Source organism: Grammomys surdaster, unplaced genomic scaffold, assembly GCF_004785775.1.
Source record: "Grammomys surdaster isolate TR1022 unplaced genomic scaffold, NIH_TR_1.0 145, whole genome shotgun sequence".
Lineage (NCBI taxonomy): Eukaryota > Metazoa > Chordata > Mammalia > Rodentia > Muridae > Grammomys > Grammomys surdaster.
This window is the reverse complement of record NW_021604603.1, coordinates 3,956,901-3,983,229: the sequence shown is the minus strand read 5'-3', so window position 1 is coordinate 3,983,229 and position 26,329 is coordinate 3,956,901. Positions and strand designations below refer to the sequence as shown.

Genomic DNA, 26,329 nt, shown 5'->3' with positions numbered 1-26,329 from the left:
AAATTCTTTTATTGTCGCTCTTGGCCCTGGCCCTGGGTGTTATATGAGTTGTGTGCCTTTGAGGGTCTTCCTGGAGTTGATTTCCTGTCATGTTCTCTGCCTTGGGAGAGCACAGTACTTTCACCCTTGACTTTGACATCTTACAAATCAAGTAGGTTATAACTTTTAAGACTTCTGGACATACATGAATTGTAGGTATTTAACTGGAGGGTACGAGCTTAGGAAAAATCTCAGTTGTCTATGGCCTAGGCATCTTTTCTCTCAACTTTCGAGGTCTACAAGTCCTGCTTCCTCCATTTCCGGTAGTCATCCTAAATGATGAGATACTACTGCTCTCAGATCAAGCAGCAGCTATTTGGCTTCACACCCTCCCAGAGAGACCCTGATGGAGCAGCCGGTTGCCAAGCTAGTAAGGAGAACCTAGGGCCTGAGAAGGATCTCTACTTAAAGGCAACTGCTCCCCCGCCCCACAGAAGACGCTTCCCCTTGCCCTTTATGATGTGTGTTTACATGGGCGGAGGGATCCCTCTCCAGCTGACAGCCACACCGCGGCCGGCTCTTCTTTTTTTAAAGAGCCTAGCCACAGGCGATGATTGGCCGCGGCCCGAGCCGCATCAGCCTCCGGGGGCGGGGCCCGCTCCGCATTGTCTAGTGTAGGGCCGGCTGGACGCCCCAGAGGCCGGACCTGGGTAACCCCGGCCTGGAGGTGCCGGCTCTCGGGTTCCCAGAGGGCTGGGAGCGAGGACTGGGCGGAGCCACAGCGCCAGGTTCTCGGGGAAAGAGGGGCTGCAGCCCCGGCGGCTGGAGTAGAACCGAACCCGCACGGAGTGCCACGTCTCCAGGAATCCCCCCCCTTACTCTTGGACAACACTCCGCCTCCGCCCCGGACTCCGTCCCCCAACCACCCCATGAGTGCTGGAGAGCCTCTAGATAAATCTCTAGGGATCGATGTCTTTATCCGGCCCACTCAGCCGTCAGACCTCAACCTCCCCCAGCAGGCTGAGTTCCACCCCCGGCCTGCACCCCAAGAGCGCAGCCTGTGCCCTAAATCTGCCTGCTGGCCTAAGAGGCGCCGGTCCTCCTTCCGGTCGCCGTGCAGTGGAGGCCAGGCTTCTGGGTTCCAAACGCGAGGAAGGACTTTTCCTCTCGCTCTCCGTCGTTGTTGCTCCTACCCCTCCCGCCTAGCTCGGGGTCTGAGCCACAGAGGGGGGGGGGGGGGCAGGTCTGGCTCCCCAGAAGCCCGGGAGGGGGCGGCGGCCGGCGCAGCACGTAGCGCACGTGTCGGTCCCGCTCCTCACCCCCTCCGCACGGCTGCCGCCTCCACGGGGCTCCAGGGTCGTCCGTGTGCCTTCCTTCCGCCCTGGCCTTACTTCGTTGCGTCGGGTCTACTACCACCCGTATTTTCCCATCCCCATCTCCTGTTTTCCCAAGTTTCGGCGATGCACCTTCTCAGTTTCTCGTCTCCAGTTCAGTGATAACATCTGAACTCAGCACCTTTTGAATATTTGGTGTCAGGTGTCCCCTGGAGCAACCATGGGCCGTCCCTCTGCTTTAACTTGTTTTGTGCCTTTCCAAAACGTCTCGCTGCTACTCTTTATTGCTAGTTTTATAGTTCGGCGTCTGTTTCCCAGCGTAGTCCCTGCAAACTCCGCAGCACGTGCCCCACCCCTTGGTAAGCCGCTAGAGGGAAGGAGTAAAGTCAGTACCAGGCACGTGGGAGCTGCTCCACAAATATTTGTAGAAAGGGAGGGGAAATGAATGGCCTTGAGTTTCTGTGACTCCAATTGTCTGAGGATGAAGCTTTGGGCTGGACACCGAGAAAGGATCTACTTGTCTCACAATAACTCGATGGCGAAGTGTTGGACAGCCCACGCAGTGTGTGGATACAGTGAGATAAAGCGTCCTTCCGATTCCCTCCTCTGTGTAATTCCACTGGAACCAGTATTCCTCCCTCTCAGCTGCAAGGACTTCCCTGTGAGATATCTGTACTCTCTTGGTCCCAACCCCCCAGCTGACGCCGTGATTATGGGCTCTGTCCTTGGAAAGTGGGTCTGGTCTTGGGGAAACATCTTTTAACTAAATACCGCCTCATCCCTACACGTTTCTGAGGGGCGCATACAAGGGAGGGGAGGGGAAGACCTCTCCTAGACCAGAGCTACAGTCCCAAACCCTGCCCCTAGCCACTCCTGGAATCTCTGCTGATTCAGCAGCTCAACTCCAAGCCAGAGTACACCTTCGGTGTAACTGGGTGTGAGACCCAAAGAACTAGACCCTTGTGTGGATCAGACACTCTCAAGTGGAATGTTCCCACGGTGGTGCTGGCCCTACCCACAGGGGCTGGGAGGGGCAAAGTAACCCTCACCAAGGCTCGGGCTTCAGGAGCTTCTTCCCATTCCGGTTGGGCCACTTTGGAAGCCTGAGACTCTCAAGGAACAGTATTGAATATTTCTATGTCTTGTTTTGGAGACAGCGTCTTTCTATGGAGCTCAGAATGGCCTCAGATTCACAAACTAACCTCAACTCACAGCAATCCTCCTTCTTCAACCTCCCTTAGTTTTGAGCCAAGGAGCAATCTTGTCCTGCTGAAGGGTGAGAGGAAAGTCATACTCCCTGTTTCTCCCCAGCTCTTCTAACCCCTCTCAGCATGTCCTGTCCCTCAGAGAGCGCCAAGGTTTAGAATTCTCTGTAGCTGGCATGTAACACGCTAGAACCTTCCAGAGCATCACCATATCTATCTAATTGAAATTCCTCGTCCAACTAAATTACATTGTATGTTCAGCATAGCATGGCTTCCTAAATGCAAAAGGAGCCTTTTTTTTTTTTTACATTTTTCTTCCCTGACAGGAACAAACAATGTGGAAAAGAAAGGAAAAGGAGAGAGAGAGAGAGAGAGAGAGAGAGAGAGAGAGAGAGAGAGAGAGAGAGAGAAAGCCTGAAATACTGCATTATTGTTCTATCGTAAGTCAGGGCCACTAGCCAGGAGTAATTCATAGTCCACTAGACACAGCAACCCTATGAAAAGAGGTAGGTACAGTATTGCTGTCATCGTTTTTCAGATAGAGAAACTGAGACTCTCATAAGTCAGCCAAGATCACTCTGATAACAGCTGAGCCAGGATGAGAATGGCAACATCAGTCAGCACCTGCCTCTGATCTTTCCCAAACACTAGTCTGGCTTCTGAAAACTATCAGACATAGGGATCTCCCCTCTTCTCCCACCAGCTTGCCTTCACCTTCTGCCTGGGTCCCACAACGTCCTCCTAGGCCACTGTGGCTGCACACCACGACTCTAGCCATCTCCAGTGTTTTGTTTACATAGGGGCAAATGTTTCACAGGATGTCCTTATACAGTGATGCACCTGCATGCTGGTTGAGCCTTGTGAAGTTGATTTTTGTGACCCATGATGGACTGTGTTTGAGAATAGACTGCTCTAAGGCTAGTTTTTCCTACAGTTTTGGCAACTTTAAAAAGATGCACAAAGGTACAGAGAGACAAGCAGGTGAAGATGCTGGAAGGCCACCAGGCACAAGCCTTGGAGAAAAAAGTCCCGCTAAGAAGCTAACATTCTGATCTTTGGCATATAGCTTCCAGAATTGTCAATAAATGTGTCCAGTTTAAACAAATTCCTTCAAATCGGTCTCTCTCTTGATATACAGATATATCTAAGTGATGCAAATGTATGCCTATGACACGGGTGCATAATCACAAATCTGACTGGTTTTCTTAGGAATTGCCCACAGCAAGTCTTCCTCAAATACCTAACTAGTCTTTCATTTCAGCCACTGTCCCTCTCTCCCCCACGTCTCCTCGGTGACCCCCGAAACACTGTCCCCATGGTATAGAAAGGCCCTAATTGTACCTTGGCTTTCCGGATTGCTGCGGCTTGTTCATTTGCATTCTTCCACTCGTTCCCCTCCCCCCTCTGTTCACAGCCCATCTCACCCAGGGGCCACTTTGTAATCCACATCTTTTTGTATTTTTTGTGTTTGTTTTTGTTTCTTTTTTGTTTGTTTGTTTGTTTGTTTTTGAGACTGAATTTTTCTTATGTAGCCTCGACTGTCTCGGGAACTTGATCTATGTAACAGGCTGGCCACCCCAGTGCTGGGATTACAGGTGTATACCACTCCCCTCCCAAACCCTCCCCTCCCCCTACCCTTGACTGTGTTCCATCTCAGAACCCCCTAAGGCAAAATTAGTGCCAAGCATAAGGCCAAGATGTATGTAAGTTCTTTCAGTTTTTGTTTGGTTTGGGGTTTTTGAAACAGGCAGTCATGGTATCCTGGGCTGACCTTGAACTTACTATGTGGTCCAGGACAACCCTGAATTCCTGGTCCTCTTTCCTCTACCTCCCAAATGCTGGGATAACAGGTGTTTGCCACCACACTGATTTTTTGTTTATTTTGTTTGGTCACCCCTTTTATACAAACTCTTACTGTATAGCCCTGAATGGCCTGGAATTTCCAATGTAGATAAAGTTGGCCTGAACTCAGAGATCTTCCTGCCTCTCTGCCTGGAATTAAATCTAGCTCAACTAACTTGAATTTTTTTTTTTTTAATTCAGATTTTCAAACAGTGTAGCCAGATTGTGTGGAGGACCAGCCTCTCCATCAGCCAGATGAAACCAGTGGGCTGATGGGTTCCCTTGGTCCCAAAAGAAACAAAGATTGTCAGGAGAGCAAGGCAGAGCCCACTGGGGAGAAGTACACAAAGAGGGGCATGTTCACCACCATCCCTAACAGGGTTAGAGGAGAATTCTGACTTCAGCCAAATTAAAGTCTTAGCAAGGACATGGACATCCAGGACCAACAAGCACTGTGCTGCAGATTGACAGCCGCCCCAACTGAGATGTTGATGGGGACCTAGAGAGAGGGGCCAGGCCTCTGTCAGATTTATTCTTTCTGCTTTGTTTTGATTGTTTGTTTGTTTGTGCCTGCCTCCCCTAAATCCTTCAGAGAAGTAGGAATCTGGTGGTAACAGTGTATCCAAAAGTACAATGTGCACAACAATCAGGGAATTGTAGAAATCAGGGAGCCGGAGCTCTCCGACAGTCAATGAAAGGAAGGCCAAGTGGGCTGGAGAAATGGCTCAGTGGTTAAGAACACTGACTGCCCTTCCAAAGGTCCTGAGTTCAATTCCCAGCAGCCACATGGTGGCTCACAACCATCTGCAATGTGATATGACACCCCCTTCTGGTGTGTCTGAAGACACCTACAGTGTACTCATATACATAAAATAAACAAATCTTTAAAAGAAAAAAAAAAAAAGAGAAAAGAAGGCCAAGCTGACTTCCATGGTAGAGAGTGGTGACTGTAGGCTACTTGTAATCAAAGTAGTCAATAGGCTGTGAGAGACAGGAGGATTGCCATGAAGTCATGAGACAGGAGGATTGCTATTAAGACCCAGTCAAGAGTGAGAGAGTCCTTATAGAGAAGTAAAATTTCATGGAGTTCCTGGTACATGCCGAGTATGAGTATGTGAATGGTGTTTTTAAATTTTTACAAGAACCCTTGAGCTATAATCTCAGCACTTGAGAGGTGAAAGCACACAAATCAGAAATTCAAACATTTCTTTATTTAGTTATTTAAAACCAGGCTAGCCTTGAACTCTCAGAGATCCACCACCCCAGTCTCCCTAGTGCTGGGATTGATGGTGTGCACCACTATGCCCAACTCGAATATTTAGTTTATGTATATGAGTGTTTTGCCTGCATGCATAAATGTGCCTGGTGCCCATAGAGAGCACTGGAGCCCTGGAACTAGAGTCACAGAAGGCTGTGCGTTGCCAATATGAGTGAGGAGTCTAAAGCCTGCCTGAGTTACAGAGTAAAGTCAAATCCATCACGAACTACATGAGATCCTGTCTTAAACAACAAAAGAACCCTTAGGCACTTGAAGGTAGTCATTTGTCATCTTCCCTTGATAGAGGAGGAGCCGGGCTTCAGAAAAACTGAATCATTTGGCCAAGATCACATGAACAAGTTAAACAGAAGCAGATTCTAGCCTAGTTTGTCTGAGCCTATAATCTGTCTGGTTTTTATTTTTTATTTGTTTTTATCTTAGTTTTGGATTCTCAAGACAGGATTTCTCTGTGTAGCCCTGGCTGTCTTGAGGTACCATGTGTGTTTCAACTTACACTATGTCCACAGTCCTTCTCTGCCTCCTGGCACAATTGCTCCCCCAGCATCTCTCATAGTGTTTCTTGCTGAACAGATCACTGTCAACTATCAGGATTCTGTCATAACCCGTGAGTTAATAAAGACTTGTTGAGCATGACTCTCCAGGCCAGGTACTATGCTGTAGATATAGCACCAAATGAAACAAAGTGTCTGTCCTTCTGGAGTTTACAATTCTAGGCTAGTGAATAGTAACAGGCCACACACACAACAAACATGATCATTTCTGGTAGCAACAAATTCTCAGGAAAACATAACAGATCATCCAGTACGTAGGGAAGGAGAGAAGTGGTCCTGAGAGGCACTGGGCTCCATTAGCCAGTGACTGACGCAGGGCAGCAAAGAGAGCATCCGAGCTTAGGCTCAGTGGCAGGGAAGGGGCAGCAATGGGGTAAACCTACAGAGGAGCGTTCTAAAGAATAACATGTTAAAAAGACTCTGACTCAAGAGTCCTATATGCCTTAGAGGCCATCCTCCAAGAAAACAAGCCTCTAAGTCTGATTCAGGTAGGCCAGAATCAGGAGCCAGGACTTCCTTTTATTTGCAGTGAGAGGCCCTCAGAGAACTGCACGAAGAAGAGGGACCTCACCTGATTTAGGATTTTTCTTTTTCTATCTATCTATCTATCTATCTATCTATCTATCTATCTATCTATCACCTATCTATCTACCTATCTACCTACCTACCTATTATGTTTTTTTTTTCAGATGGTTATTCGGTGTAGCCCTGTCTTGGAACTCTGTAAATCAGGCTGGCCTTGAACAGAGATCTGACTTGTTTCTATCTTCCAAGTGTTGGTATTAAAGGTGTGTAATATTAAACGTCTGCTTCTTTTCCTTTTTTAGACAGGTCTTTTTATGATGTCTATGTTGGCTTATAACTCATGATACTCCTACCTTAGACTCCTGAGTACTAGGATTCTAGGCATATGCTACCACACTAGAGTTTATCTATAATTTGAATTTTTAAAAATACATGTATAAGTTTTTTGCCTACATGTTTGTTTGTATGTATGTATGTATGTATGTATACCACATGTATGTCTAATGCATGTGGAAGTCAGAGGAGAGCATCAGATTTCCTGGAACTAGAGTTGCAAGCTGTTTTGAGCCACCATGTGGGTTCTATAACTTAAACCTGGGTTCTCTCCAGGGCCAGCAAGTGTTCTTAACCATTGAGCTATCTCCCCCATGCTTGAGTTGTTTTGTTTGTTTGGGGTTCTTGTTTGTTTGCATTTTGTTTTGTTTTGAGATAAGGTTTCACTATCTAGCACACACAGAGAGAGGGGGGCAAGGAGGGGGAGGGGAAAGGGAGGGGGGCTGGGATTAGCAAGAGAGAGTAAGAAGGAACATAAGCTTTAGGACGTGTGCACTGATGCATTAGGAAAGAGACGAGCCAGGGGAAGGGGGGTGTCAGAAAGGAAGCAGTTCCAGGTGGAATCAAACTGTAAATCTGCTGAGAAGGAATTCAAAGTGGGCTAAAGCCCACTCTCCCAAGGACTTGCTGTGTAGAATTTCAGAGAAGTGGGATAGAACTTGAAACATGAGTTCAAGAGAGGTATTATCCTTTTTGACTTTCCTTCCGCAGGAAGATAACAGGCCTGCTTTTTCCATGATGACAAAGGCCCAGCAGAGAAGGAAAAGAGATCATGCAAAAGAAAAAGGATGAAGGCAAGGCTGACAACTCAGAACGTGAGAGGGAGTAGGAGGCCAGGAAAGACTCGGGAGGGAAGGAGAGACTGGGCGGAGTCTCAGGGAAGCCCTGTGTGATGGGGCAAGCGGGATGGTTCCCAGCACGAGGTTCCTGTTTCTCTGCGCGGTGGTCTCTGCATCTTTTTTTCTCCGTTCAAAGAGAGCAGTAGCTGCTTTTTAGGGCAACTTACACTTTGTAGGTAGGGATTACGAAGCACACACCCATCACATGTATCCTGTACCGGTGCTCCTCTGATGCTATGAGTTGGGGGTTGGGACACAATAGTAACATCACAGAGGGAGCTGAGCTCAGGGGAGTAAGGAGCAGAGACCTCAGGCTCAGCCCTAAGAGTGACCGACACTCATTTGCAGCTCCTCTTGCCCTTTGTTCTGTCTTCTCCAGAACAGTGTTGACCTGAGAGGGCTGAATAAGACCAGAATTCCCTGTGACCTGACACTGTCACAGGCAGGACAGAGGGGACTGAGGTATGTCTGCTGTCCTGAGGTCATTTAACTGTAATTATATAGCCTTTTCCATTAGCATACTTTTCCACGTGTTTATGGTTTGGAGAAGTCTGTTCATCTGGGTATCTTTTACAGAAGTTCATAAGTGAATCACATGACAAAAAGTCTTTAAGGAAAACAGGTAAGAAAAATTTAATCTTATTATGAATTTCTGAGTTCCAGGCCAGCCTGGTTTACAGAGTGAGGTGTTTTTTTTTTTTTTTTTTTTTTTTCAGTTTCTTTATTTGAAAACATGATGACTGGCTTTCAACAATGAATTACAAGGCATACTAAAAAAGAAAAGAAACATACAGTTTAAAAAGGATCAGTCGCCCGGGTGGTGGTGGTGCACACCTTTAGTCCCAGCACTTGGGAGGCAGAGGCAGGCGGATTTCTGAGTTCGAGGCCAGCCTGATCTACAGAGTGAGTTCCAGGACAGCCAGGGCTACACAGAGAAACCCTGTCTCGAAACAAACAAACAAACAAACAAACAAAAACAGGAAGAAAGGAAGAAAGAAAGAAAGAAAGAAAGAAAGAAAGAAAGAAAGAAAGAGAAAAAGAAAGATAGATAGAAAGAAAGAAAGAAGAAATTTAGACCTGGTGTGGTAGCATATGCCCTTCAGTCCTCCCACTTTAGAGGTAGAGGCAAGCAGTTTCAGGACAGCCAGAGCTATCCTGATGAGAGACCCTGTCTCTAAAAAACAAAGGATAATAATATTAATTAACTAGTTAATTAATTAAAAACTATTAAAGCTGACTAAGATGGAAGACATTCCTGAGAATGAAGAAGATACTGTGGCCACTGTAGCGCAGAAATCACATGATTACAATTTCTTTTTTGTGTCCTGAGTATCCAGGCAAGAATAGAACTCATTGACAAGGCCCAGGGGAGCCTTGCTTCTCATAGCTGAGGTACAGTCAGAAAAGATACTCAAGAATAGGGCTGGACGCAGGCACCTTTGAGCCTGAGCTGGCCTGCGTCCCAGTAACCCAGGACTCACTTAACTTACTCAAGGAAACAGAATCCTGTGCTAAGTTGAGGCCTAAGTATGAGTAAAGACAGGAATATATTAAGAATATCTTTGGGCTGGAGAGATGGCTTAGTGGTTAAGAGCACTGATTGCTACTGCTCTTCCAAAGGTCCTGAGTTCAATTCCCAGTAACCACATGGTGGCTCACAATCATCTGTAAGGAAATCTGATGCCTTCTTCTGGTGTGTCTGAAGACACCAACAATGTATTCACATATATAAAATAAATAAATCTAAAAACAATATCTTTGACTGGGTGGTGATGGTACAGGTCTTTAATCCCAGCACTAGGGAGCCAGAGACAAGTGGATCTCTGAGTTGGAGGTTAGTCTGGTCCACAAAGTGAGTTCCAGGACAGCAAAGGATACACAGAGAAACCCTATCATAAAAAACAAACAAACAAACAAACAACAACAAAATCAAACTGTTAACCACCGTTGTGTGGCTAATAGTTTGACTTTTGTTTTTGTTTTAAATGTATAGAGTACAATGCCCATCTGTTTCCTGGTACAAACTGGCATGTTAATAACATTCCAGCTAGCCCTCATCATTCTGAGCAGGGGAAACTTTAGGAGAGTTGAAACTCCAAACAAATATATGAAGAGAGGCAGCAAATGTCATCATAGGACAGGTGACCTTCTTTCTCTAGGAAGGGAACAAGGCTGTGTTCTGTCAGGTTCCTAGATCAGTGTGTGTTCATGTAAATTAACAGTAATCTTAGGGCAGGGGAGGGGAGGGCAGGGAGAAGCATGGTCTCCCAGTGTGCAAACTCTTGCTGTAGGAGCCATATCCCAGTGCAGACACAATGCGGTGTTCCGTCAGGCAGTACTTCAGAACCTCTTTAGCCCTCATGTTCCTGTGGCTCTTCACCATCCTGCAAATCCCTGAGAAAAATGAAGACGTCAAGAATGTGGTAACTATTCTTTGGGAAACTGGAAGTGCATGGTGGGAGAGCTGAGGACTGGAAGGTTGCTCAAGGGCCTGGACGTTCCTTCCAAACCTTTCCCTCTGAGTGGAGCTGGGTGTGGATCTAACCATTACTCCATAAATCAGCTACATTTGCTTGTCATGTTTCTCAAGGTAAAAGACAAAACAGATTCCACCAGAGCCCATGGATCTTTATGGCTTATGGCCAGGCACTGCGCTGGACTCTCTCTTAAGTTGGGAGAAATAAAGTCTGTTGTTTTGCGAAAGGACCTGTATATCTCTTTTGCTTTTGTCGATGGTACAGGTAATCAACCATGGCAGTAAGAAGAACTCCAGGTCACTAGACGACTGGCAGAGCATCACCTCCAAGTACCTGAAAGAAATCCATCAGAGAAGGAAGAGTGAGTACCAGGGAGACGGAGGGTGCAGGGCCACAGGAAGAGGAGGACCACAGGAGGGAAGATGATGGGAAAGAGGGCAGACGGAGAAAAGGCAATGAGTCCAGGAACACTTGAATCTGCCTGACAGATTCCCTGTCCCAAGACATTGACAAATCAGGAGTATGAGGAAAGAAGGACAGATAGAGGCAGTTGTTTTAAATAAGTGGGATCAGGGGATGAAGGATGGTTCAGTGATTAAGGGCATTTGCTGTTCTTCCCAAGGATCTGAGAGTTCACATTTCCAACATCTCTCCCCCATTCTCTGTGTGTCACACACACACACACATACCACACACCACTTACACACATAACACTCATACACATACACACGCATACAAAGACACAAAAAAAAACCAAAATAGGTGGAAACAATATCTCGATCACATCTTACATTGTATATACACTTGTCTGCAACACCATACATCTTCACATTGGGTAAACAAGGAGTGTAACTCCCTTGTGTAACTTAACATTTCAGTCTGCAATTACGATTATGCCCTAGGGATGGTTGGCTCTGTGCCTTCTGTGGGATGGGGGGAGGGGTGAATGGGTGATTCTGTGGCTTTTTGTTTGTTCATTTGGATAAAGGGTCTCACTATGTAGACAAAGTTGAACTCAAGAGATCCTCCTGCCTCTGCCTCTTGAGTGCTGGGATTGAAGACATACACCATCATGCTGGGCATTTTATTTTATTTTTAATTAAGTGGATGCATATGTCTCTGTCTATGGGTATATGTACAGGAGTACAAGTGTCCATAGAAGCTAGAAGAGGGCATCAGAGTCTCTGGAGCTGCAGTTACAGGTAGCTGTGAGCCTGCCAGGTGGGTGTTAGCAACTCAACTCCTCTGAGCAGTAGGCACTCTTAACCACTGGGCCTCTCTCCTTCCTTCATGTGGCCTTTTTTGGAGGGGGTGGCCTTAACCATTGGTTTTTGTTGGCTTATGTGTGTATAGTATATGTGAATATACATATGTATATTATGGTATAGGAATATGAATAGATCCCTGGAAGCTGCAGTTGCAGGTATCCAGAGCTGCATGGCTTGGGTGTAAATGTAACTTTTATTTGTCAGATGTAACTGTCATCTCAGAGGCTTACTGCTGAATAAGCTCACCCTTTCTTGCCCTTTCTGAACTCTGGCTGGCTGGTTCAACTCAGCTGTTCTGGCTCAAACTCTTCTCCAAACTGACTGATTCAATCTGGTCTCTCTCAGCTTTTCAGTGAATTGCTCTGCCTGGCCTCAAACTAACTCCAGCAGTTTGCTCTAATCTTCTGACTCTTCACTCTCTGGCTTCAACTGCCTCTACTGCATGAACTGAATGGGGCTGACCTCAACTCCATTGACTGACTGAACTGAACTCAACTGACTGAACCAACTTCAACTCTACTCTCTTTTCCTGCTCTGCCTCTCAACTCACAGACTCAACCAAAATGACTGAAACTCTGATATCCTCCTGCCTCTGTCTCCTGAATGCTGGGCACCATTTTTCCCTGCCCTGTGGGGGCTTCAACAGGACGAAGAGAAAGGGGGAGAGAATGGAAGGGACAGGAGACACAAAGAACGGGACCAAGTCAAGTTTTCTGATCAAGGTCCATCGAGCTGTATTTTCTCAGAGAATTTATACAAGCAGGGAAGGGGATCATGTGTTTGGGGGAATTTCACAGAAACTGGGCCTTCTGCCATGGTGGATTTCTTGCAGCCCCAATGTTTTTGTCTGGCTCAGGACACAGCAACCATTTTCCTTAGGGCATAGGACCATTAGCCACGTATTTTCAGAAATAGCTGAGGGAAAACAAAACTTATTCTTATTTAAAATGGAGTCTAAATGCAAAATGGAGTCAGGTTAGCTCCCAGCACATCATCATGCCTGGACCAAAGCTTTTCTTTACCTAAACCAGGGTGGCCTTAAACTCAGAGATTTGCTTGCCTCTGTGTTCCAGGATGTCTGTGTTCCAGCCAGAGTAACCATGTTGCCGGATTAAAATCCCTTTACACTTGGGTGCTATGAACTGAACTCAGGTCCTCTTGAGTATTAAGCTTTTGGATAAGGTCTCACTATGTAACCAAGGCTGGCCTTCTCCTTACTATGTATCTCAAGCTGGCTTTGAATTAAGCTCTTCCTGCCTCAATATCCTGGGTGATGGGATTAAAGGTATGTACCCTCATGCCCAGCTTTAGGGCATTTAAATAAAAGGAAAGAGAAAATAACTGAAATATTTAAAAAAGAGTTGTGGCTAGCCAGGCAGTGGTGGCACATGCCTTTAATCCCAGCACTTGGGAGGCAGAGGCAGGTGGATTTCTGAGTTCAGGCCAGCCTGGTCTACAGAGTGAGTTCCAGGACAGCCAGGGCTATACAGGGAAACCCTGTCTCGAAAAACAAAACAAAACAAAAAGAGTTGTGGCTAAAGTTATCTACATGCATTTTTAGATAAAGGCATTCAATGACTAAATGGAATATATAAGTGAAAAAGATTAAATCACTGGTGAGAAAAAGTAAAGCTAGTCATTGTAAGAAAAAGCAATCACTGGATTAAAGAACAGTGGAGATGGGAGCGTCTTAGATCACAGAGCCCAGATCCTTTTGGTTTTATGGGTTTTAGGACTAAGCTCTGAGCTGAAAGGAATTGGCCAACAATACAGTCAGAAGTGGCAGAACTGGGTAAAAACCCTGGACTGGGGAAATAGAACAGCGTAGGTTGGGTGCTCTTCCAGAGTGTGTGTATCTTAGCACCAGAGGGGGAGGAAAAGGCTCCGTTACACCTGCAGTTGACAGTCATACTCAAGGAAGTCAAGATAGGAACTCGGAGGAACCTGGAGGCAAGAGCTGATGCAGAAGCCATGGAGGTATATTGCTTAGGGCTTGCTTTGTTTGCTTTCTTCCATATCCCAGGACCACCTGCCCAGGGGAGGCCCCGCCCACAGGGAGCTGAGCCCTCTCACATCAGTAGTTTGTCAAGAAAATGTCCACAGACTTGTCTACAAGCCCAACTTATGAAGATGGCTTTTCCAATTAAGATTCCCCTTTTCTGGATAATTCTAACTTGTGTCATGTTGACACTAAGACAGTGCATAAGAACAACAGAAAAGTCTTGGGCTTCGGGATTCTAGAAAAAGCCCTTTCTTTCTCTCTTTTCTTTTCTCTCCTCTCCTCTCCTCTCCTCTCCTCTCCTCTCCTCTCCTCTCCTCTCTTATCTCCTCTCCTCTTTTCTTTCCTTCCTTCCTTCCTTCCTTCCTTCCTTCCTTCCTTCCTTCCTTCCTTCCTTTCTTTCTTTCTCCTTTTCTTTCTCTTTTTCTTTCTTTTTTTCTTTTTTTATAATGTATCTTCTTTAAAGGGACTATTGGGAAGATACTTTAGCTGAAAAGCTTAAAGCAGAAGGAATTATAATAACCATAACAATTAGCAAATATTTATCAAGTTCTTTAGCCACAAGCTTCAGGTTTAAGAAAAGACTCAGAAGAGTCGGACATACTGGCACACAGCTCCAATCTCAACACTTAGGAGGCTGGGGCAGGAGAACCACTGAGAGTTCAAGGTCAGCTTAGACAATAAAGTGGGTTCTAGGCCCACAAGGTCTACACAGGAAGACCTTATCTTGTTGTTGTTGTTTGTTTGTTTGTTTGCTTATATTTATTTATTTTATTTATATGAGTACACTGTAGCTGTCTTCAGACGTACCAGAAGAGGGCATCAGATCCTATGACCCTATTATAGATGTTTGTGAGCCACCATGTGGTGGCTAGGAATTGAACTCAGGACCTTTGGAAGAACAATCAGTGCTCCTAACTACTGAGCCATCTCTCTAGCTCTGGTTGGTTGTTGTTGAGACAGGGTTTCTCTGTGTAGCCCTGGCTGTCCTGGAACTCAAACTGTAGACCAGGTTGGCCTCAAACTGAGATTTACCCCACTGTGCCTCTCAAGTGCTGGGATTAAAGGCATGGGCCACCACACCTGGCAAAAATATTCAGAAAAAATATTCAAAAGGATCCAGAGGCACTTAGTTTGGTATTTCTTCAACTCTTAAATACATATAAGTGATATAGTTGAAACGTATTCTGAAGATGGCCTCAGGATTCTGTGTGTCTAATAAAGTTGCAAACAAGGCTAACGTTTCTGGGCTGATGACCGCATTTAAGAGTTACCAAGAATGGGGTCTAGAGACGCAGTTCACTTCTTTATGAGCACTGGCTGCTCTCTCTGGGCACCCTCCTTCAATTCCCAGCACCCGAATGGCAGCACACAACTGTCTGTAATTCTAGTTCCAGGGGATCTGATATCCTCACAGACTTACATACAGGCAAAATACCAATTCACATTAAATAAATAAATGAGTAAAAATACATACATAAATAAATAAACAAATAAATAAGTCTTTAAACAGAACTCTTGATTTCTTTTTTTTTTTTAGATTTATTTATTTATTTTATGTACATGAGTACACTGCCGCTGTCTTCAGACCCCCCAGAAGAGGGCATCGGATTTCATTCAGATGGTTCAGGTGGTTGTGAGCCACCATGTGGTTGCTGGGAATTGAACTCAGGACCTCTGGAAGAGCAGTCAGTGCTCCTAACCGCTGAGTCATCTCTTCAGCCCCTTGATCTTTTTTTTTGTTTTTTGTTTTTCGAGACGGGTTTCTCTGTGCAGCCCTGGCTGTCCTGGAACTCACTCTGTAGACCAGGCTGGCCTCGAACTCAGAAATCCACCTGCCTCTGCCTCCCAAGTGCTGGGATTAAAGGCGTGTGCCACTACCGCCCGGCTTTTTCTTTTTTCTTTTTTTTTTTTTAAGAGTAGCAATAATGTGCACATTTTTTTCTACCAAGTAAAGAAAAATAGGGGCTGGAGAGATGGCTCAGTGGTTAAGAGCTCTCACTGACTGCTCCTCCCAGAGGTCTTGAGTTTAATTTCCAGCAACCACATGGTGGTGAGCCATCTGTAATGGAATCCAATACCCCCCTTCTGGTCTGTCTGAAGACAGCTACAGTGTACTCATACAGATACAAATAAATAAATAAATAAATAAATAAATAAATAAATAAATAAATAAATAAATCTATCTTTAAAAAAAAGAAGGAAAGAAAGAAAGAGAGAAAGAAAAGAAAAATATCCCAAATAGCATCCTCTAATCTTTAAGATTTGTTTCTGTGTGAGCACGCACACACGTGTGTGGGCCAGTGTTCATGGCGGCCAGAAGAAGGTGCTGAATCTGGTAGCTGAAGTTACAGGCAGTTGTAAACTTCCTAACATGGGTACAGGGAACAAAACTTGTGTCTTCTGTAAGACCAGAGAATGAGCCTCTGCTCCAGGCCTACTCCCTAGTACTGTAAGGTTTATTTTATTTATGATATGACAGGGTCTCACTATGCTATGTAGCCCTTACTGAACTCACGGTCCTCCTACCTCAGCTTCCTTTGTTCCAAGGTTAGATTCCAGTCCTGCCTCACTGGAGGTTTCATTAGCTTCTCTAATCTTCTTGAACACTCTCATCACTACCATCCACTGACAGTTGTCCCTATTTTACCTCTCAGCATGGTTGACAGTGGGGATCACCTCAGAGTCACGGCAGGGTCAAAATGGCCTCTTGGATACCCTCGCCTCCCTGTACCACGCCTCCTCCACATCTGAGCAGAGACAAATGACAGTGCTGGTCCACCTGGCAGACTCTGATCCCATCTGGCTCAGGAGAACTATCTCCCATATTTCAAGTCTCTACAAGTCCCAGATCTTGACAGGGCAATTACTATTGATCCACGCCCCACCTGATGCCTACCCCACTGTGAATAATGTCCAGAAGGAGATCTCTCAGGGGCAGATCTACTCCAAGCAGAATGTCGACCATGCTTTCCTCATGAGCTTTGCCACGAAGCTCTCTACTTATTTCCTGTTGCTAGAGGACGATGTCTTCTTTGCCCCCAATTTTGTCAGCCACATTCGCTCGAATGTGATCTACAGGAAGCCCAACACATGGGTGCTCCTGGAGTTCTCTAATATGGGCATCCTGGGCAAACTTCTCCACAGCAGGGACCTTCCACTCCTGGCTCGCTTCCTCCTCCTCTTCCACAAGGAGCGACCGCTCACCTGGCTGATCCTTCATTTCCGTACCCTCCTGGCCCAGCAACATCCAATCCTCTGCAGACCGTTTCTCTTCTACCACAGGTTGACTCACTTCACTTTTGAGAACAAGACCTTAACAGGCCAGGAAGAGGATGCTCCTGTCCTCAATATCCTCACTGGAACTGTTTACACGGACATGAGGTTCTCTGACATCCATTCCCCAGAGGAGGCCTTCACTCTGGATGAGTCATTCTTTTGGTCCTACAATGTCAGTACAGGGAACTATTTGATAGTGATTTTGAACAATCCAGCGAACCTCAACAGAGTGCAAGTCAGAACAGGCTCCATCATGGATGGAAAGTACACCCTAGAAAAAGGACAGGTGGAGCTAGGCTATGAGCCTGAAGGAAGACCCCCAAACTGCACCAGCTTTACCCTGCTGGGCCATCTTGTGCAAGGGCAGCTGGATCAGATCATTCTGGAAGGTGTTGGGCATGAAGTAAGCTGTGTGAAGCTGGCAGTGAATGCTAATCAAGCCGGTGGCCTCATGATCAGACATATCTACATCTGGGGAGAAAATGCCAAACACAGAGAAGATGATCAAACAGATGGGGAGAGTTGATGCTATATCAGTGTATGAACAATTAAAAGCTCAAACCATTTCATCTAGCCAATATGGGAAACCCAAGGGAATAGCAGACAGGAAAGCAGGTTCGTGTTCCCAAACGGAGCATCCTCAGGCTCAGCCTTTGGCGGCCCTACACACCCTGCTCACTGGGTTTGAAGAGGAACTCTCAGACAGGCCCAGACTTGTAGGACATTTCTATTATTGCCACCCCCGCCCCAGGTGAGAAGGGAGGGGCGGCTTTTTGTTTTTTTCCAACCAAAAGGCCTTAGAGTAGGATTCCCTCATTTCTGGCTGGGCTACTTTAAGAAACCTGAGATTCAGGAAGCAAAATGTCACAAGAGATAGGACAGAGAAGCCAGGTTCCTTGATTTCCCACCAGCAATGTCATCTATCACCTTCCCTCCATCAGTGTGGGTGGAAACAGATATTCACTGGTACCAGAAGGAAGGGTGGGGGTGATGTGGTCAAGTTGTGGGAGACCCCTGGGTCTGGGATATAAGACAGAGGTGACATCTCTGTAGGGTTACTGTGACAATCAAGGGTGATTAATGTGCGAGAGCTCATAATCATAAAACAAAAATACTTCACATGGGGTCATGATGTCACCCAAGTTCATCAGGGGGTTGAAGAGATGGCTCAGTGGTTAAGAGCACTGGTTGCTCTTCCAGAGGTCCTGAGTTCAATTCCCAGCAACCACATGGTGGCTCACAACCATCTGTAATGGGATTTGATGCCGCCTTCTGGTGTGTCTGAAGACAATGACAGTGCACTCATATACATTAAATAAAATAAATAAATAAATAAATAAATAAATAAATAAATCGCTGGTTGCTCTTCCTGAGGACCCTCATCTGATCCCCAGCCTTCAACATGGTGGCTCAGAACTGTCTATTACTCCAGTTCCAAGGGATCCCAACTCCCTCTTTTAGCCTCTGCAGGCATTGTACATACATGATGTGCAGACATGCATGCAGGAAGAACACCCATACACATAAAATAGAAATAAAGGTTAAAAAGAAAGTTCTTCAGTGGCTTCCCATAGCCTTTTGATTACAAAAATTTTTAACGCAGCCACCTTGCTTAGCTCATGGCTAACCACTGTCTGTGGCAGAGTTCCCCCAGCGCCTCTTGTGGGCCTGAGCCTTCCAACGCCCTTGCTCTTTGGCATGTGCTGTGTTCTGGCTGAGGCCTGAATCTTCTCCACCTTGCTGACCACTTGTCCTCAGTTTCTTCCTGCCACCACCAAGGCCACCAAGGCCAGGCCCTGTTACCCGATCCCTTAGCATCTTCATCTTCTATTTTACAGGTCTTTACAGTGTGTGCTGTTTAAGGTTCATAATCCCTCCTCTCTTTAGACCCCAAACACATGCTTTCTGAGGTTAGAAATGGCGTGTCTGTTTTCTTCATCCCCCTGTACCTGGGGCCTCACAGAGGACTTGACACATAGCAGGCATTTTTTTTTGGGGGGGGAGGGGTTGTCGAGACAAGGTTTCTCTGTATAGCCCTGGCTGTCCTGGAACTCACTCTGTAGACCAGGCTGGCCTTGAACTCAGAAATCCCCCTGCCTCTGCCTCCCAAGTGCTGGGATGAAAGGCGTGCGCCACCACTACCCGGCATCACAGCAGGCATTTTATCTGCTGAAAAAAAGCAACCAAATCAGAGGCAGCTGAACCTCCAGTTTCTTCATTCCCTTTAGCCCCAAGTCTGAGGTAACCAGTCACCAGCTGCCCCACCCCAAACACTCAGCCAGCCAGGCATCTGCCTTGTCTACCAGAAGAATCCAGGGAGGTGTCTTTCCTTTTGTCAAGACTCAAAATATTAATTGGAGAACCAGCCTGCCTCCATCTTAGGCTCAAAAGCCATCTTATAAGTGAAGACAAACTAGGCTTGTACCTGTTTATGGTTAAACCTGTTTCTCAAGGACTGGGCTATGCCCTACCTGTAACCTTAACTACAAATAGTTTGGTACTGCCTATTCCAGGAATGGTGATCATGTCTTTATTTCAAAAAGTTATGACCAACTTGCAACCCTACCTTTGATTCCAGATGTTATATGACTACCTATGACTATCTTGTTATGACTACCTTGCTATGCCCACCTTGCAACCATGTCTTTGCTTCAGGAGGCCATTAGGACTAACCTGTTATGCATATGTTCTGCTCCTGTAATCCCGGCTATTTGCCTGCCAAATCCCTTATTTGGAACTCCCTTACCCCTGAGCTAGAAAAGCCTTCATCACATCTGGTGCTGAGCCTTTGAACCTTAGTGGGAGGCAACTCATGGACACAAATAGAAAAGTTTGCTTTAATTAATTTGGTCATGATGATTTGGGTCAGTCACCTTTCTCCTTCCATCTTTGGGATTAGCATCAATCACCTGCATCTTCCCCCTAGACCCCTCTTTGAGACCCTGGAACTTAGCCTATTTACCACATCACCTTTGGGTTTGGGTTGTTCTGTGGACCAGTCAGCAAACCTGTGGATGCCATTTTCTCTCTGTGTTAACCATAGAACAACCCCTGGCATTCTGAGTCTAGCTGTGTGCTGTCTTAGACAAATGACCATGGACATGTTTCTGCAGCAGAACACAGGAATACTTTACAAAATGGTTGGCATCGTGAGGTATCCCAATTACCGTCTGTGTCAGACGCTGTGCTAAGCACTTCCAGTGCCTTTCTCGGTACAGCTCAATGCAACAGGCTCCATTTATCTTATTTTACCTTTGAGGTTTATAATTGAGACCTTGAGTGGATGAAACAGAGACATGCTCACACCACTATTAAGCTGTGTGAACTTGGATTGGCTCCTGTCAGAGGCCCAGCCTCCTTCCTGCTCAGAAGCCATATTCAGAATCCTCTTATTCTTTCAAGTTAGAGGCTGGACAGGTACAAAGTAGGTTGAAGTTGTCTAGACCCAAGTCCAGTCAGCATCTGGAAGGGCTGTCTCCCAAAGCCCACTTGGAGCTTGTGCCTCTGTGATCATGTCTGAGATACGGGATGCACAGACTCCCTCATAGGAATGAACTCTTACCTCCTTGGTAACTTTCACAGGATCCCTAGGAATGACAATGAACAAGAACCAGATGCAGGTCTGGGGACCTACCTCCACAGCAGGGTGCTTATCCAACATGTATGTACAAGATCCTCGGTTCAATCCCTAACATGGGATGGGGAAACAGGATGTGGACAATTACAGTGTATACAAAAGAAGTGGCAGGAATTTGAGTCCATGAACTTGGGTTCAAGATGTTAGGGAACATATTTTAAATCTCTATTTTTATTTGGGCCTGGAATGTCAGGAGGAGGATGGATTTTTAAGGTATGCACCATCTGATCATACTGTTTCCTGAAATATCTGGTGCCCTAGGGCTGTGGTTTTCAACGCTGGCTGCTTTATTCAGGAAGTTTATGAAAAACAAACTTAGACCTACTCTGGACTAGCTCCACTGTGGTTCCAGGGTAAAGCTGGGAGCCATTGGTTCTTAAAAGCTGTCCCTCTTGAGGCTGGACAGACAGTACAGCAGTTAACAGCACATTTTGCTCTTGCAGAGGACCCAAATCTGATACCTTCCTCTGATCTCCGAGGACACTGGGCACCAGGCATGCATGTGGTCCATGGGTACAAACCCTCCTGGGGATTCTGGTGTAGCCCAAGATAATCACATCTTGTTCCACTGCTCTGTCCTTTTGTACTCTGGGAAGAAGAGGGGTTAAGCAGCTTTCCATCAAGTTCTTGGCAGTGTTCCTTAGAGCTCAGGCTCATCTGCCCATGTCTGGTCCTCACCTCCTGTTGTCCTGTTGGCCCATGGGAAGCTTCTTGGTCCATGGTCCACCAGGATGGCCACAATTCCATCGCTGGGTATGTATGTCATCAAGAGGAAGGCATGAGGCAGCTGTGTGGATGATCTCAGCATTGACAGGATACTTGGAGACCAACCTGAGATATATAATAAAACCACGTCTCAAAAAAGAAGAAAAGGAGCCTGATCTACAGAGTGAGATCCAGGACAGCTAGGGCTACACAGAGAAACCCTGTCTCAAAAAACCAAAAAAAAAAAGAAGAAAAGGAAGGGGAAAACTTAATCATCTCTTAGCAACTTCAACCTATGGTCCAGCGAAAAAGTCAGGGAAGGAAATGACTCCAAGTCAGCAAAGCCATTGGGAGGGAGGTGACAGCAGCCCTATACACTGTCCCTCGGCTACCTGTGCCTGCTTGGCTGGTTGCCTCATGTGGGGTTCCACAGTCAGGTGAGTCAGAGCTCCTGTCATTATTTCTAGGTACCCACCTCAAAGGAGGCTTGCGTTTTGATGTTGCTGGGCTCCCAGAGCTATTGAAAGGCTTAATGGGAGACTCCCTTACTTGTCTGCTGCTCCTCTATGTGTCAACCTGTAATGGTGGAACTATACCCAAGACAAAGATGTCTATATCGTCCCTACCTCATGACAGCAACATTGTGTGGCATTCAGTATTCTTGTTTCTGACTTATTTCACAAACTTTAAGCCTCTTTTGGTCTGTTCTAAGCTTCTAGTCTGCTCTAAGATACTGTCACCCAGGATTATGGCCTGCATTGCCCTTGACATGATTCCCAACCACTGGTGTGCAATTGCTTTTGTGGAGTCCTGTCCCTAAACTATCCATTAAGTGTTGGGATTCAGTTGCTTTCAAGTTCTGTGGTGGTTTGAATATGCTTGGCCCAGGGAGTGGCACTATTTGGAGGTGTGGCCTTATTGGAAGAAGTATGTCACTGTGAGAGTTGGGCTTTGAAAACACCCCCTCCCCCAGCTGCCTGGAAGTTAGTCTTCCCCTAGCAACCTTCAGATGAAGATGTAGAAGTCTCAGCTCTGCCTGAACCATGCCTGTGTGGACGCTGCCATGTTTCTGCCTTGATAATAGACTGAACCTCTGAACCTGTAAGCCAGCCCCAGTTAAATGTTGTCCTTTTAAGAGTTGCGTTGGTCATGGTGTCTCTTCACAGCAATGGAAACTCCAACCAAGACAAGTTCCTTCCATATCTTACCCTTCTCAGTTTTCAAGAACCAGTGTAGTGTTGAGTGTGGTGCTTCATCCAGTTAGCTGTTGCATCAAGCAGACCTAGGGCAGACAGCAGGCTATGATATCCAATGGACATCAAACAGGCTATGATGTCCAATGTCTTTATAGCTAAAGTGATTACTACTCTGACATCATGGAATCAAAACAGAAGATAGATCAACCTTGTCTTTTCCATGCTCCTACCTTTGACATCTTGCATACTTGAACACAGAACTCAAACAATGCTTAATGAACAGCTCGCTCCTCTTAATGGAATTCTTCTTTCTATACTTAACATTAGAAACTGTAAAAACAAAAAGGTTTTGAAGAAGCTACACCTTTACCTTCTACAGCAGCAGTTCTCAGTGTGTGGGGAGAGACACCCACAAGGGTCCCCTATCAGATATCCTGTATACCAGATATTTACATTATGATTCGTAACAGTATCAAAATTAGTTATAAAGTAGCAACAAAATAATTCTCTGGTTAGGGGTCGCCACAACATAAGGAACTGTATTAAAGGGTTGCAACATTAGGAAGGTTGGGAACAGATGCTCTAGAGGAAGTCCAGGTCATTTGTGTACACCTACCACACATAACACTTTAAAAGCATTCCTAATCGGCAGTCTTCCTGTCTCTTCTCGACAGTGCTCCATAGCGCCCCCTCTGACTGAGTGGATGTGAAGAGAATTACCACTCAAGCTCAGCAGCACACTGAGGGGCAATCACACTGAGTTCAGATTTCATAGCTTTTATATATGTGTGTGTGTGTGTGTGTGTGTGTGTGTGTGTGTGTATCAGTAATCAAGTCATTTATAAGGATTCAAATTCAATGTAGTGTTCTCCTCTTCCTTTCCAAACTTTTAGTTCTGACTTAATCAAAGTACAGAAGTCTTTACTCATTCACCATTTACCAATTAGTTAGTTTGAGGGCGGGGGAGAGGGGTAGCTAGGTCCTGGGAAAACTCCATCTCAACTCTTAAAACTTGTAAGGAAGGGGCTCAGTAAAATACTAGATGTGACAAAAACCAAAAATAAACAAAACCAACCAACCAAACAAACAAACAAACAGACAAAACCCAAGGGCTTTGGGTGTTAAATTTCCTTTTCCTAGGCTTCCCCACTGCAGTCAGGCTGGTACTTATACACTTGGTTCTCACAAACAGAGGCTCCATCTCCATTGTACCTTTGAAGTGGCTTGTAACCCTAAGTTTGTCTTGTACAACTACCTTTCTGACGCACTTCTACTTACCTGTGGTGCTTTGAAAACTTCTTTGACTTTTTTTTTTTGTTTGTTTTTCGAGACAGGGTTTCTCTGTGTAGTCCTGGCTGTCCTGGAACTCACTCTGTAGACCAGGCTGACCTCGAACTCAGAAATCTGCCTGCCTCTGCCTCCCAAGTGCTGGGATTAAAGATGTGCGCCACGACAGCCCGACTTTGACTTTTTTTCTAGTCATACCTAGTCCTGTTTATAACTCCTCAATGTCTATTTACCACATGAAACATTTATTATTCCTATTTATATTAATGTCCTAGGTATAATGAACAAATCACATTTGTGACTCAAGGCAGAAGAAGAAATTGGTTTTTTTTTGGGGGGGGGTTGTTTTGTTTTGTTTTTTTTCAGCCATAGATGGCACACACCTTTGCTTCTGGCGCTTGGGAAGCAGAGGCAGGTGGATCTCTGTGAGTACAAGGCCAGCAAGTTCTAGGATAGCCAGGGCTACAGAGAGAAATCTGTCAAAAAAAAAAAAAAGAAAAAGGAAAGAAATAAAGAAGAGAAAGAGGAGGAGGAGGAGGAGGAGGAGGAGGGGAAGAGAAAAAGAAAGAAAAGAAATTGGTTCTTTCATAGTTCTGAAAGCCAGAGACAGGAAATCATTTTTCTCTGGGTCAAAATCCAAGTGTTGCTGTTAAGTGAAAAATAAGCCAGACTCAGACAAAAGAGAAGAAGAACAGAAGGCAGGAAGGAAATAAGGAAATAAGGAAGGAAGAAAAAAGGGAAGGAAATAAGGAAGGCCTTTAATCCCAAACTCAAGAGACAGAAGCAGGTACATCTCTGTGAGTTAGAAGCCAGCCAGGGCTACAAAGAGAGATCTTGTCTCAAACAGATGATGTTTTGCCAGGGCTGCTGTAACAAAGTACCAAACACCAGGTGACATAAGACAGAACTCATGGCTGAAGGCTGGGAGTCCTAGGTCAGGTGTCAGCAGGGTTGGCTTGTGTGTGTGTGTGGGGGGGGGGCTGGCTTGTGGAGGTGCAGTTCTGAGCCTCTGTTCCTAGCATAGTTCCAGCCTTCCCTGGGCACTCTCCCTGTGTGCACATCAGATCCCGGTTCTTCCCCTCCCCCTTTAAAAGAGGATAGTTTCTTCTTTTTTTAAAAAAAATATGTATTTTATATCACTGTCTTCAGACACAGCAGAAAGCGGCTTTGGATCCCATTACAGATGGTTGTGAGCCATCATGTGCTTGCTGGGAATTGAACTCAGGACCTCTGAAAAAGCAATCAGTGCCCTTAACCACTGAGCCATCTCTCCAGCTCCTCTTTCTTAATTTTTAAAATTATTTCATTATATATATCATTTATTTACGCTGCACACCTGCCACAGCACATTGCTGGATGTCAAAGAACACCTTGCTGGAGTCGGTTCTCTCCTTCCAGCACATGGGGCTTGGGAACTGAACTCAGATGAGCTTGACAGTTAAGTGCCTTTACCTACTGAGCTTCTTGCCAGCCCTCAATCTTATAACTAACTAACTAAATAATTGTGAGGCAGGGTCTCACAATATATCCATAACTGTCCTGGAACTCACTATGTGGACCAGGCTAGCCTAGATCTCACAGAAGTTGACCTGTCTTTGCCTCCTGAGTGCTGGGATTGAATGTATGAGCCTTGCACAAACCTGGCTAAAAACATTGTTTATTACATTTGTGTGTGTATGTTCTCTCCTGCCACCATATCCCAGGGATCAAACCCAGGTCGTCTGTCTTGGCAACAGGCACCTTTACCTGTTGAACAATCTTGTCGCCCCCTTTACCCTTTTTTAGATAAGATCTCACATAGCTAAGGCTGCCCTCAATTCACTGTGTAGATCAGAATGGGATAACCTCATAGTTCTGATTCTCCTGCCTCCATCCACAGGGTGCCGAGGTTACAGGTGTGAGCCACACTAACCAACTGAGTCACATCCTCAGCCCGATTTGTCCCTTTAAAAGAACACTGGTTGTCTTGCCTTAGGGGGCCCTCTTGGCCAATAGTTCCTCATTTTTACTTAAGAATTTTATGTTGTTTTTAGTTGTGTGTGTGTGTGTGTGTAAGCGCCTGTAAATGTGGGTGCCCATAGAGGCCAGAGGAACTGAAGTTAGAGGAGATTGTGAGCACGCCAACATGGGTGCTGGGAACTAAATTCAGCTCCTCTAGAAGGGCTGCAAGTGTTCTTTACATCTGAGACATCTTTCCAGGTCACTCATCTTTAAAAATAGCTGCAAGGACCTTATTTCCACTGAAAACAAACCCCGAGGTGCTAGGGATTAGGGCTTCAGGTGATTAGCAGGTGATCTGGGAAAATGCAACTTTTGTTTTTTATAACTTATCTTGTATTTTATGTACATTGCTATTTTCACTGCATGTCCATGTGAAGATGTCAGATCCCCTGGAATGGGAACTACAGACAATTGTGAGCTTCCGTGTGAGTGCTGGAACACTCTTGTGGAAGAATAGCCAGTGCTCTTAATCACTGAACCATTTCTCCAGCCTGGAAGAACCCAATTTAATCCATGATACTTCTCAGTGAATCTGAGTTCGTTCTCTCTCTCTCTCTCTCTCTCTCTCTCTCTCTCTCTCTCTCTCTCTCTCT

At 45.6% G+C, this 26,329-nt stretch overlaps 1 protein-coding gene and 1 long non-coding RNA gene across 4 annotated transcripts in view; one reads left to right on the top strand and one right to left on the bottom strand.

Moving 5' to 3' along the window:
- The first annotated feature begins 16,380 nt into the window (after window positions 1-16,380).
- On the top strand, window positions 16,381-17,436 carry LOC114618840 (alpha-1,3-mannosyl-glycoprotein 4-beta-N-acetylglucosaminyltransferase-like protein MGAT4E). Its single transcript, XM_028764639.1, has one exon. It carries the CDS (start codon window positions 16,396-16,398, stop codon window positions 17,434-17,436), a length of 1,041 nt encoding a protein of 346 aa, XP_028620472.1. The 5' UTR covers window positions 16,381-16,395.
- Window positions 17,437-20,690: 3,254 nt separating this feature from the next.
- The window catches only part of LOC114618889, a 9,240-nt gene continuing 3,601 nt past the window's right edge, over window positions 20,691-26,329 (bottom strand). Inside the window, exons 1-4 of one of the 3 annotated variants that reach the window (XR_003711038.1) lie at window positions 22,679-22,878; window positions 22,461-22,534; window positions 21,226-21,378; window positions 20,691-21,135 (exon numbers count right to left, since the gene is read on the bottom strand). This is a non-coding gene — a long non-coding RNA (uncharacterized LOC114618889). Of the gene's footprint in view, window positions 21,136-21,225; window positions 21,379-22,460; window positions 22,879-26,329 lie in introns of those variants that run through there. The other 2 variants (XR_003711037.1, XR_003711036.1) reach the window with 2 other exon arrangements.

What these genes read in the sequence shown, in the direction of transcription:
- LOC114618840 (XM_028764639.1), top strand. Translation starts at nt 16,396, where the DNA reads ATGACAGTGCTGGTCCACCTGGCAGACTCTGATCCCATCTGGCTCAGG.